Raw genomic sequence first — 14,768 nt, 5'->3', positions numbered from 1 at the left:
GTTTTACAATCAACTATAATAATATAACTCAATAATAAATCTCAATAATATATGCCCTTTAATAATTCTCAATAATAATCTCAATAATTCAACAATATGCCCTCAATAATAATTCTCAATAATAATCTCAAAAATTCACAATATGGCCTCAATAATAATTCTCAATAATAATCTCAATAATTCAACAATATGCCCTCAAAATAATATAATAATTCAATAATAACTCAAATAACTCAATATGCCCTCAATAATAATATAATAACTCAATATTTCTCAATAATAATTCAAATAAATCAATTGCCCTTTAATAATCAAAAAAAAAAAAAATTCCTAAATAGTTTTTTTACGACCTACTTAAATGTATTCAGTTACTTAAATGATATTTCTTAGGTTTTATATTTTTGTAACATATATCGGTGTAATAATTTAATTAACTATTCACTCACAATAATGCGACGTTCGTTGATGTTGTCATCCTGTCTGATACTTTCTGCAACGTTGAATTGAATGGTCTTCTCTTCTGGAGTTATCAACGAGAAAGAATGATCAAGTCTTCCTTTTTGATGGTAGCCTTTGACAGTTTGCCTCCTTGAAAAGTGAATCCTACCGACTGCGCCAAATTGTTGCGTGCCAGTATCAGATTTGAATCCAAATGGTTAATTTGAATGAAAGTTAAACTTATTAACGTAATATGTTTTATTGCATACAAACAAAATACATGTAACAAATTAAATAAGTGGCTGAGTGACTTGAAAGTGCTCAGTTGTTGATAGCTTTGGTACATCTGCCGTTGCTGGTCTTCGGGCTCCCTTATATATTGTGGTGCGTCTCTTGTTTACGTCGTGTTGTCGCCTTCTGGGTAAAACCAGGTGTCCTTGTTATTGTTGTTGCAAATTTGGACACGAATTTGAGAATGTGCAATAACATCTCAAATGCATCATTAGTGCACTGTAATTATTGGTGCGCTTACTATCCCGACACGTGTCATGGTCATAGTAGCATCTGCATTACCCTTGACACGAGGCATGGTCATATTAACTTAGCCTTGTAATCTCGTAGATATCTTATAGATATCTCATAGCCCATAACAATATATAACATAAATAGGTAAATGTAGTGTGTACAAGATAATGCAATTTTGAAAAACATATACAAATATTTAACATTAACAAAGTAGGTATATAATGATATATTATATGTGTTTTTATTATAAAAATGTTCGCAATATTAATAAGTGGGAAATGTTAAAAATATTTATTATTATTATTATTATTTTACATATTATATATTATTTTTTTTTTTTATATTTTTTTTTCTGAAAAAAAAAAAAATTAAATATCTCAATTACAATGTTAGTTAAATAATTTTGAACAAACTATACTACTTAAAGTTTATTCATTGCCAACTTTTGGGGCTTCCGCCGCTCACGGGGCCTCTGCCACTGGCGGTATCGGCGCCGACGCGTCTTTTTTTTCTTGCCTGAAATATTAATCTAATTAAATATACTACTCACGATAAGTACATGGCAAGTATAATGCAATAAATATTAAATAAAACACTCACATTTTCTGGCTATGTGGCAATATGTATTGCAATTGAAACAACCTGAAATAAAACAAAAAATGATACATTTTTTATGAAAACGTTGACATGTGATCAGTTAGCTTTAAATTTACGTCGTACGGCCTGTTTAGGCCTTCTGGCCTTGATCCTGCCAAGGTTTTCAGTGTCACTCGCATCATATATGTTGATGCTGAAAACCGGGCAATTCTCGATCGAACCGAACGCTATCCTTTTGTCCATGCTGAAATAAATTATAAATAATTTAGTCAAATATCACAAAGTTTTCCCTAACATAACTATTAACCATTAGAAAATGTATTAATAAATATCATGTAGTCACATCGGCGTTTCGATTGTTATTAAACGGCTTTTCCAATTTCCCATGACTGTGTCCGATATTTCGTATATAGCCGCCTGTAGTAAACCGACGGAGTCGTTTCATTATTTTTGTCCATTTTTAATTAATTTACAGGACCTTCGCATGTAAATACTTTATTACCGAACTCTTAGCCATATGTAATTAATTTTGGTGGCGATTTCTAAGAATCAAGGAGCAAGGGAAAGACAATCACAAAACAACCTTTCGATTTAAGAAGTTGATTTAACAAACAAGCCGTACGCATAAATTACAAATTACAAACTAAGCGTTTCCAGCTTCCACTTCAGCATATTGTTTAATATTACTTACAATCCTTAATATAACTTACAATCCGTTTAACGGAGAAGTAAGAACCTTGTAAATATTGTAAAACTTAATGTTAATAAATGAAAATACTTTTTTTATATACATGTCTTTTTATTTGACACAATACATATCTCAAATTAAAATAGTTTACGTTTTGGTACAAAATACATTTCCGATACGGCTGAATCGAAGTTGCACGTTTTCGATAGTGATCGCATGTTGAAATGTAACGGCCCATCGTTTTCATCGACTGCTCTGCTCGGCGGCGATTGCATTGTGAAACTCGGTGGTGGTGTTGACATCAGTGTAGGTGGTGACATTGGTGTTGGTGACGACATTAGCGAAATGACCGTCGTTTCATTGGAATACTAAAATTTAAAAGAAATATTTAATTATTGTTGTTTAAGGAATAATAATATATTTTTTAATTACCTCATGCGAGTTTTTTGCCCTCTGGTGTAACAATGTTTCAGTTAACTGTTCAGCTGCACACATCTGTATTTGAATTTGATTGGAGAAATTTGGTATAGATTTAACGACACGATTGTCTTGTATGTTCGTAATGAAAACTACCATCTCGTCAAAAGTTTTCGGAGGTGATTTATGTTGCCTACATTTCTTGTCGAGTTACTCAACAATTTCTTCATATTGTTTTATAATCAACAGAGCGGTGAATACTTATTTTCACACGATGCTCTCGAAAAAAGAACATTCGAGATATTGAAGTCGAAGAAGGTCGCCCCGATTCAGCAGTACTCTACATCCATCACGATTTTTTGTTTCAATCACCAACACATTTTCTCCGCTGTACATCATACTCGATAGTTTCATTTTTTCGTCTTCATAAAATATAACTCGCTTATATTTTTGTGGTGTGTCTGATATGAACGATAAGATATGTCCCATGAACCCGAATATTTTTTTCATAAAATCTGTAGTAATATGCACGTACCGCGATGAAGTTAATAAATGAACAACGACTTGCAAATTTTTCACTCGGGTCAAAACCAATATGTACAAACTTACGGGATGCAAAGTCTAGTGTGTAGCTAGTAGATTCGATGAGTTCAGCTGGTGGTGTCGGTGGCACATATGTAAAGGTCTTCTTTCTATACAAGACAGAGTTGTCAGCGATTGATCCAGCCATCACCTATAAAAATATTAAACACTGAAAAAATATAAAAACTGCGAGAGAACGGTTGAGACGTGAGAAACAGTATAAGGCTGAAGACAGACTGAATGATTGTCTGCTGTTGTAGAGCCAAGCATATGTGCATTTCAGACAATAATAGGTAGGGGTAAATTCCTTAAAGACAAAGGACATGTGACTCATAATTCGGGGCTTAAATACATATCTTATATATGTAAATAACAATAGACTGCTCGGACATGTCGATGCATGTCAATGTACTGAAATAAATTCCACATATTTCTACTTGGACCTGTCGATGTAATGGAATATTTCATATTCCTACTGACGATGCTTTTTAATTTGATCAGGACGTTATTTGTTACAATAAAATGCATTATATATAACAGTTTTAACAATAATTATCAATGGAGTTAGAGTTGAAGTGGGGCAAATATGTACGACAGAGGTAGTACATACCCGGTTCGATTCTAACACCAGATTATTATTATTATTTGCATTATGTGATGGAAAAACGTTATTAAAGACGTTGTTGGATACATAATGTAACTGGTGACTGAAATATATGTACGGTAAATGGTGAATGTACAATAATATGGTGCATGTACGGTAATATGGTACGTGTACAATAATATGATAAGCGTAATTGATAATTTGATAACCGCGGCGGCGGTGTAAAAATACGTCACACACGTAGTGAATCGGGCGGTATGGGTCATGCGGAACATACGTCACACACGTAGTGGGCGGAGGGGTCTGCGGGGTTAGTAAGGATCAGCGGGTCAGCAATGGTCATGCGGGTCATGGGGATATGTTTCAGAACTGTCTATTATATACTACTATTGTTATAATGCTACATATTCCTGTTTAGATTTCCGTCAAACGTCGCACGCAGATTTCTGTGGGTGCAGTTCGTGGAGACCAACGGTTTTGCTGTTCGCCCCACCTCAATGCTCTGTTCAAGACATTTCGTTCCTCGACTCGACTACTTACCGAGTGCCAACCGTCGCCGCCTCATCAACGCTGCAGTGCCGTCAATAGTGAGTATATTATGAAAAACGATTTTAGTTTTAATCTTACTGTGCAAATCTACACACACACACTTACAATAATAATTGACACTGACATATATTGTAAGTCACTGTTCATTGCAGATTTTACCATTACAGTATATACAGTTTTTTAAATCCAATCGTCTCATAGCTTCAGTTCTGAATTCACTGTGCTCATAATTCATGATTTCTGTTTACTATACTACACTCATGGTTTATATTAATTTATAAATACAACATCAACACTATACTAAACAATAATTAAAATATATATGTATACCATGTAAATTGTAAATACACAAACCCATTATTCCCTGTACACAATAATGTGATGGTTCTATGAGGTGTGACATTGTACAACACAACATTCCATATGACCAAATATTTATTTTACTCACTTTCAATTTAATGTTTAATTGATGGTTGTATCTTTCAAATAAATTTAAAGTCACTAGTAATCATTAATCATACATATAAAAATGTGAGTAACATAATATTATAATCTTCTGTGGAGTGTAATATTTTTTTTTTTTTTTACTCTTGAAATCCTTTTCTTTTTTCGGTTCACTTATACCTATTAGCATTTTTTGTATGAGTAGGTACAATGCAATTGCAATTTTTATAACTTATCATTATATCTTATCTTATTTCTTATTGACAATTTCAGTTACAATCACAAGTGTAGGTTGTTACAAATCATACAGAAATGTTTAACCAGATAACCATTTAAACACTGTATTGTCATGTTCTCTCATTAACTTGTACACATGACAAAATGTATGTATCACTTTTCATTTTTAATGCAGTAAAATTTTCAAATAGGTGTAAAGAACTCATACACCACTTATCAAAATTGATAAAATTTCTATGCTACATACTGTAACGTCACAGAATTTTAGGCCATTTCCTTATCTCCATGCGTAACTATAAACAACATCCTAACGGTTATGTAATAATGTTTCCCCGCTCTCCTACCCAGTGTTCGGTTTTCGCTGTCTGTCTGACTCCACCACCGTCTTTGGCTTTGCCACGCCGTTGGTATGCGTCAGCAGGGCATACCTGGACACCCAAATTATTGTATTTTCCCACCTCAAGACGACACTGCAAGACACCAAAATTCACCGACTACGTCCATCACGATCTCCGTCTCTGGGCATTTTGTAAAAAACCGTCCACTTGGTCACTACTCACTACTCTTGGACACCGCTTTCAACAATTCATTTATCGTTTCACCCACGTGGTTGATCAACGTTTTTTCTTTCTAAATATTTTTTTTCTCTATCATTTTGTTTAACGTTTTGTCCGTTACAACATGATGGGCTAACTACATCTGCAGGCCCGTGGCGGGCGAAGCCACCACATTCACAACGGTTCTCCATCACGTCGAGATCGTCATCAACACCTCAAGCCTTCAGTCGTCGTAACGTATCAATTTTCCCCAAAAAACCCCCCTTTTTTAATGTCTATCCACTTTACCATACCGTTTTCTTATATCTCATTTCTCTTTTTTCTAAATCTCTATACCCCGGTAACCGTTCTCACGGAGCCGTGGGTCTGTTTCAATATATATTTTATATTAAATATTATTCCCATTTCTTTGTAGTTAATATAATAAGCTCGGTAACCGATTTTCGGAGCCGCAGCCCATATTAGTATTATTCTATCTTCATTTATCCCCCCAATCCACTGTCTTTTCAAATACATATTTATTTATTTCATTTCTTTCTTTCTTTCTTTCTAACTTATTATTTTGTCATATGTATTTTCATCAATTTGTCATTTAATAAAAAACTGTACACTTATATATTTTATACATTTGCCATGTGACAACTATATTATGTATTCTTGTAATGCTTTATATATTATATCTGTATTGCCATTTTTGCCATTTAACTATTGCTCTATTTTTAAATTTTTTTTATTGTTAATATTATTTATTCTCATGTTGAGTATCTCATGTACAGTATATATTTATATCTATTACCCTAACTTTCTCTTATTATTTCATAAGGTTTCTCTAGACTTAATATTATTATTTTATTTTTTGTTATTTCAACGTTAAGTTTGTTTAAAGCCCATAGACTCTACCGATGTGTCCACAAGACACCACGCGGTACGGTCTATGGGTCATCACATAAGTGTTCCCCTTACGTGATGGGTGGTCAGTAAGCCCCTAAAAAGGCTGAAAGCTCACAATACCTACAAACTTATAAAATTTATATTTTATTTTTTAATATATTACCATATTATAATACTGTTATTATAATTTATACTCTGTTAAATTACCTGTATTAAACATTAATCAAATTATGCCTTGAATATATATATATAATATATAAACAAATAAATTTTGTCATATTGTTTATTTCAAAACGAATATGTCAAATTATATTGGACCTACTCTTGTAAACTCAAAAGTTTTCCTGCTATTAAAACCGACCGCTTATGATTTATAAGGTAGTCAGACGGCATGTAGTGCCTGATGGTGAACCAGCAGTTCACGCATGCATTGACAACGTCCATGTGCATGACGGCGGCGCAGAAATTGTCGAGGTCCGGTTGAATGACAATCACGTGGAACTTTATGAGGTTCAGGTGGAGGATAACAATGTGGAATATACGACATTCCGATGAATGACAATACAGTCCATGTCATTGAAGCACAGATGGACGACAAAAAAGTGCAGGTTATTGAAATTCAGATGGACGACGTCCATCAGGACGGTCAAGACATTGAGGAAGTCGAAGTCGTTGATGTTCTACTGGTCGACGCACAGGCAGAACTTGAATTAGCAAACATATTCAATGACGTTTTACTTCCTGATGTTAACGAAGAGGTCGGCGGTCAATAAATATTTCATATCTTTATTATTGATAATAATAAAAATACAGCGTCCATTCTAGTTATGTTAATTAAATTGCAGTTGGAGCCTATTCCACTCGGTGTACCGGTTGCAAAACCTAGGGCACCTGCGCCAATGAGAGACCGTCCGGCAGGTGTTCAACACCCACTACCAGAACAACACAACATTGGGATATTGGATGCGGTCTGCAGGGATTGTCAGGCCCGTCACTTCAACTGTGAGCGCGCTTCTAGAGGCCTTTTCTCCACGTGTTATAACAACGGTCAGGTGACCGTTACAGGACATCGCGTGTTGTTGAGAGCACCGGTATTATTTATAACTAATTTGTTGATCGCTGATTCACAGGAAGCTAAAAACTATCCAACTCACATTTGCCGGTACAACAACTCTCTGGCATTCGCTACGTTCTCCAATGACCTCAATCCAAGACGGTTGACAGATCGAGGACCAAACGTGTTCACTGTTCATGGCCAAGTGTACCGCGGGACGAACAATGATGTCGTTGGAAACGGACGGAAGCAACTGAGATACTGTGAATTATATTTCGTCGATTCCGCAGAGGCTAACCAGGCCCGCTTGCGATAACAGCCAGTCCCAGGCCGTCTGTTGGAAGGTTTGCTTGCGGACTTAGACCAACTGCTTCGGAACATCAATCCATATGCTCTGGCTTTTAAGTATGCTCACAAATAAAAATAAATTAACACATGACTTGAACGTGTTAAATTTTTTATTAAACATTGATCGATTTAAAATCTTACACATAACACATTTTATTTTTTCCAGTTACATATGAGTTTTTTTTCAATAAAAATAAACATATTCAATACATTGACATCTTACAGTGTAACTCTTCTACTAACTCACCTATTCAATATAACTCAATACTCATAATATATTATCATTACAAACATTTTTCAAATACACTCCACCTAAAGGAATGTTTATTGGGGTCAAAATTGATCAAAAAGTAGTTTTTTCATTTAACTGTATATTATTGTATATTTCTGATTTGATAAAATACACATACAAACTAATAGGTAATTTAACATACAACTACCTACTACAAATATATTTGCAATTATTTTTCAAAGATTATTAGGGTTTATTAATAATCGTATACTTATAGAAATAATAGATAAGAAAAACTATTTTGCTTCATTATTTATTTCACATCGTGATATAATAAAACTGTATAGATCAAGACTATACAAATAATATATTAAACTGAAGTAAAAAGGGTAAAAAAATGCGTTTAGTAGATAAATTATAAATAAAAATAACAAATAGGTAAAAGTTTAAATTTAACCACAGAAATTAACAATTGAAAATAGTTATAAGTTGTCGCTTCCCGGACGGTATATTGGTGAGGTATTGAATGTTTTTATTAGATTATTCAATAATTAAGCAAAGTAAATTCTTTGAAAGGTCACATGTGTTCTACGGCATATCGAGCACACACAGTTAAGGCCGTTTAAACTAACAACACATATGCCACACAACCAACCATGCCCACACGGTAAAACAATAAATTGTTCTTCACTATTAAAGGTCGTCGCTGTCATACACACTAAACACAATGAGGCTGGTACTGGTTCATAATTGGCCACTTTTAACGGTAACTCTACTTCGAATGGTGGCAAATTTTCTACTGGCGCTAGTACTGGTGGCTCTTCATCAAGATCTACGTCAGGGATTTAATCATCATCTTCATTATTTTGAAGAGCCCAGAGCCTTTGTCTCTCTATGTAAGCAGTACTTTAATAAGAACAGCGCTGTAAAAATTGCCATAAAGAGATGAGGCCTAAATCGTATTGTGTTCAGTAGAATTTTTGATTCGCCGAGAATCTGCCAAAAATTTGTTTCTCAAATGTCTTGTTGGAGTTAAATTATTTGAAATTTGGTTAACAATGATATTTGTAGTAATTTGGGTGTATTTTACTCAAATGATCTAAATCCAATTGAAATAACCATTAAGATACATAACGACAGCAAATTATGACGTGATGTTCACCTATACAATTTGAAGTATTTTTTTAATTTACCTAAAAATATCCATAAACTTGAATGATTGACGGAGAATTTCAGTTTAAGTGCGTTATGAAAACTCTCCAAGATATTTTTCGTCCTTCGTGGCAACCTATGAACTGAGATATTTTCTGGCCCAACATTCCTTAACCAGTACCTATAGATATTTTGATACACATTTTATTCGTATCTTATTTTGTTAGTTTAGTTTCGTATGATATTTCATGTTTTTATTATAGATCATATTACTTAATTTGTTGGCTTTTTAGTTTAATGATAATTGATGGTAACTGTATTAGTGTATTACCTATTGTAGATTATATACAAACCCCTAATAACATCGTAGTAACTGTTGTAAATTAACTTGATGATTAATAGCAAATGCTCTGATTAACATGAATCCAGTTTCCATGTTTTGAGCCGGTAACAGTGGGAGGCACATTAAAAATCGCAATACGTTTTTGCATTATAGTTGTTGTTGACATAATTTAAATATTGTACACTTCTCATTTTTTTCCATAGGACCTTTAGAAAAACAATTATTATAATTAATATTTACACAAATTTGACAAAATAGATACATAGTAAAAATCATGATTTAATCTTTTCTTTTGTCATATGAAAAACTAGGTAGATACTTTGATAGGTATTATTTTTACCTGGTTATGATGGAACCAGCAACTCACAGAACGGACACCAGGAAATACTGACATTAACATATTTCTCAATGTTTTCTCGTAGTTTGTAATAATCACACTTGGTGTTAATGTTGGTAATAAATTATTTTTGATGAACCGAAAAACTGATTCGTATGAATTTCTCGTCTTCTTCTCCATTAGTACGTAAACAATAGGTATTGACTAAATAATTTTAAAAAGATTATAAACAGATAGATAGATTTGATATTAAAGAGTAGGTATCAACTTGTAAATAAAAATATTGTGTATTAGTATAGATGAATTTCATTAAAATAATAAAAAGATATACCTGGTGATTATTTTATCATTGAACACTCATTATTTCATTATGTGTTGACTTTTTTCAATTTTTTTTTTTCAAAATGTTTAGTTTTATGCTTTTCTAGAATTATATAAAAATGTTATTTTTACACGCTTATATTTAATTGTGAAACCACCATCAACTTTTGATTTTCAAATGACAACCTATATTAATAATTACATAAATTAATAAAGACATTTTTTTCATGAATTTTCACATCAAAATTTTGAATTTTCATTGATCCGTCGGCGAGTTATAGCTGCTCAAAGTTGGTTGATTTTAGAAAGTTTTTAGGTGTTATACATCAGTACTAATTAATCAGAACTGGGATTTTTATTTGTTAAGTCCAGTACCTATTATAGTCATGAATTCGATATCATTGATCCATGGTGTAGCGGAGAATGGTGATAATATTAATTTAGTATTAGGTTCATGTTTATGTATAATAAGTACATATCCGAGATCGGCAACTGGCAAGCTTGCTATCATTTAGATTTCAGTTCTATAATGTTTTATGATTACACAACGATACCTCGTGACAACTGACAACTTTACTTGACGTAGTAACTATAGTCCGCGACAGGAAAACTGGCCCCTGACCGTCACGAACCTAGCGGCTGTTTCGCCGCAGGGGTCCGTAATATGACATTACGAGCAGCACTGCGACAGCCAAAACAGTATGCGTTATAGGTTAAGAACCCATGGCTAACGGGTAGGGAAGCAGTAACGGGTCGCGGTACACAGGGGCCAGTTTTCATGTCGCGGACTATAGTAACGTCTGACAATACGCCATATTGTACTATGCAGTATGACTATTGTAGTAATCTAGTGATGCATAGTACATCAGACATCAGCATTATAATAAAATAACATAACATAACAATTAATATTATATTATAGTAATATGTCATGGTGTGTTGTTTATAATATATTTTATTTTATTTATTAATTTAATTAAACATAGAAGTACCTATTTAAATTGAGATTACGCGTGTGAATTGGATACTTGAAAAGTCCTATTAAATATTGGTCAAGTATTACTTATTTTGTATTTATATGTATGGTGACCAGATATAAAAATTAAAAAAAAGTACATTTTAAAATTTAGCTTCTCTCCTCTGTCATAATTGCCAATGCATATACCCATTTTGCCCATATCACAGACCATAAGTCATATCCTACAAAAATTGTATTTTTTTTTTAATTATTATTATTCCCTAGGTACTAAAAAACTAATTATTTAAAATTATTATGTCAATTTAAGTTTACTTAAACTAAAGTACCTAGCTATAAATATTTTAGTTATTTTTTAAAGGTAAAATACCAAGTGTAAAATTTGAATAAATTAATACAAAACTTTGTTAAAATGTAGATTACAATGCCATATAATTAATACTATTTTATTTTTAATGACATTAAGACTTGTTTCAAAAAATAGTATTTCTGGTTACCATATTGTTATATGTAAAAACTATAATAAATAATTCTTATTATTATTATTTTTAAACATTTTGATTTCAGTGAATACATCAGCTCTATACAATTTTTGGTGCAATTTATATGGACTATTGACTTGTTAATTATTATTTCGGTCAATATGATTAATATTTTGATAATACAATCCAGTAGGACTATAACATTGCTAGTTGCTGTTTAGTCAAAGTCATTTCAGAAAATCTATACCATACTAAAATTCTTCATAATAATATTCTAAGATTATTTGTATTCACTAAAAATATCCAGATGATTTGAATGATAAATATTAAAACAATATTCCAATTTACAACTGGAAACAATAAAAATAAAAATATTGGATTTTAATATTTCAACAAGCAACAAAATTAAAAATATGGTTTGTATACTTAGTACCTAAAAAGTTTAAGTGAAATATTATTCAAGTTACCTATTAGGTTTTTATTGTATTTTTTTAGATACCTTATCAATTAAATTTGAAAGAAGTGTAAACAATTGAGTCCAACCAACATTCCAGAGGAAATCTATAACCAATAATTTTGTATATAAAACTAAAAATTGTAAATGAAAAATATGTATTGTAATTTGTATGATATTTCATACTTGAATTTAAATAAGGTTACAACATCAATCATTCAAGTTTTAAACCTAAAAGATAAATATGAAATATTATGGCTTGCTGGTGCATTGATTAGTATAAATCAAATAAATAATTAAAAAAGTGTTTGGGTATATTAATATCTATGATTAATTACTGTATTTAAATTGCTACTAAGTATTTATTTTTATGATGTATGATTAATTTTAATATAAAGTAGTAAAAGAACATATTGTATTTTAATTTTAAATTGTATTGTTTTACATAGCAATATGCCAAATACTAATATTAGACATTTTGTAAAGGCAGATACAGATTAGAGAAATGGGGGAGGCAATGATATTTATTAAGTAAAAATAAAAGATTGTCTACCACCTACCAGCAACTGTTGCATTGCCCCCTTTGCCCTCGGCTTGTACCTGCCTTTTGGTAAATGATGGTGTTGTAGCCTATTTATTGTTAAATATTAAAAATGTTTTCTATTGAAGTAAGAAATTCAAGTAATAACATTTTTTAGTAAGTAATTACATACTTGCATATAAAACATTTTTGATGCATAAATAAGTTCATATTCTACAATAATTTTTTCCTAAAAACTGGGAACTTCATGAATTTCTAATTTATATTAATATTATTAGGGCCACCTTTAAATTTTACTATTGTTTTAGATCTGAGGTTATTGGAGAATAATTTCTAATTTCTTGAATACATAAATCATTACTCATATTTTGCATAACTGCATAACGAAAATTTTGGTTTAACTGTATCATCAAGTTAGAAATAAATTTTCCATAGTCCTGGACTTAAAATGATGGTACAATTTTATAGCGGCTCATAATAATATTAATAGAAATTATAAATTCATAACGGGCCTGGTTTTTATGAAAAATTTATTGTAGAATATGAACTTATTTGTGCATCAAAAATGTATTATATTATGCAAGTATATTATTTAACTAAAAAGTGTATCAGGTATTTTATATAAAGGAATTTATAAATGTATGATTGAAAATCTGATCAAAATTTAAATTATTCTGCATCTGCAATATTGTAACTATTTTAACCCTTTCAGTCCCGAATTATGAGTTTTTACATTTTCAAATTGATCTAGACAACATTTTACCTGTTATTCGCCAATAAATGCATTACTACCTACTGTTAATAAATTATTTTTTATCAATTTATGTACTTTATGGCTGCAACGTGCTCTGATACTTATATTAAATATAATATATAAATTACATTCTGTAGCCAACAATAATCTAACATTGGGGGTGCAACAGACACTTTTTGATGAGGGTGTAACAATTATTCTTATAATTGGATTCTAAAAGTGAGCAGGTGATATCAAGTACAGATTTTCCTAACCGTGAACGATTAACACATTAACGTAGCAATTGTCGATCATCAGCGGCGGCGGAACGGCGTGAGAACGCTAGCCGCAACGAAAATACTATATTATAACAATTATATTATGCGGCGGCATCGTGCAGGGTCAAAGGCAGATCATCGCACGTACGCTTGCCACCCGGTAGAATAATATAGAAATATAATTACCACCCGATAGAATAATATAGATGTCAAAATGACGCACGTCGGCGTTCAGATAACGCAAAGCGTGGGAAGAAGCGGATGCAGGTGCAGATGACCATCAGGGATCTGAAGGTACCGCGGAGTCCCTGGACGATATATAAGGGGGCCCAGATTAGGCACAATTCAGACGTGATCCACCAGAGTTAGCGCAAGCACCTTCACGTCACCCAGTTTAATATTTTATGTCTCCTGGACTTAGAATATTTTTCACAAGTTTTATTAAATTAATTAATTGGACTTAGAATAATTTTAAATAAAAAAAACACTTAGAATAATTTCGAGAGTTCAATTATTTCACAAAACCTTTCCAAATCGACATCATTCAACTGATTGTACGTGGCACGTTACATGGCCTTGAGGAACCTAACCAATTCTGTGTCTGTCAATTGTACTATTTTTAAAATGTAGAACATATTATATTAAATTTTACTAAAAGATGAAAAAAAAACATTAACTGGAATTAATAAATTATGCATTAAAAAATGTTAATATAGATATTCAATTAAAAATATGACATGTATGCAAAATATAAATTTTAAAAAAGCTTGGCCTTGGTAACATTAAAATAAGTTGTTTTCTTAAGATGTAATTGTGTTTAAAATAATTTTAACAAACTTACTTTATTCAAAGTGTATGTGCTTGTTATTTTTATATGTAATCTTACAATGTTTTGTTATGTATAAAACAAAAAAAAAAAAAAAAAAAAATTGTAATAAAAAAGTAAGAAATTCCAACACAACATGCTCATTAAAAGTAGATTAATTTT

The 14,768-nt window shown here is 31.7% G+C and overlaps 1 protein-coding gene and 2 pseudogenes across 1 annotated transcript; 1 reads left to right on the top strand and 2 right to left on the bottom strand.

The window, feature by feature from the left end:
- Positions 1–1,656: 1,656 nt before the first annotated feature.
- Positions 1,657–7,076, bottom strand: LOC126554388 (uncharacterized; annotated as a pseudogene).
- A 305-nt stretch (positions 7,077–7,381) lies between these two features.
- Positions 7,382–7,964, top strand: LOC126554393 (uncharacterized). The gene has a single exon (XM_050209469.1). It carries the CDS (start codon positions 7,429–7,431, stop codon positions 7,897–7,899), a length of 471 nt encoding a protein of 156 aa, XP_050065426.1. The 5' UTR covers positions 7,382–7,428; the 3' UTR covers positions 7,900–7,964.
- Positions 7,965–8,714: 750 nt separating this feature from the next.
- On the bottom strand, positions 8,715–10,199 carry LOC126554384 (uncharacterized; annotated as a pseudogene).
- Between the last annotated feature and the right edge of the window lie 4,569 nt (positions 10,200–14,768).

This window comes from Aphis gossypii, unplaced genomic scaffold (assembly GCF_020184175.1).
Source record: "Aphis gossypii isolate Hap1 unplaced genomic scaffold, ASM2018417v2 Contig00479, whole genome shotgun sequence".
Classification (NCBI taxonomy): domain Eukaryota; kingdom Metazoa; phylum Arthropoda; class Insecta; order Hemiptera; family Aphididae; genus Aphis; species Aphis gossypii.
Note: the sequence above shows the minus strand (reverse complement) of the source record. Positions and strands in the feature narration are given on the sequence as shown.

Excerpts from the sequence above, each read along its gene's own strand:
- LOC126554393 (XM_050209469.1), top strand. The coding sequence starts at position 7,429 with ATGAGAGACCGTCCGGCAGGTGTTCAACACCCACTACCAGAACAACAC.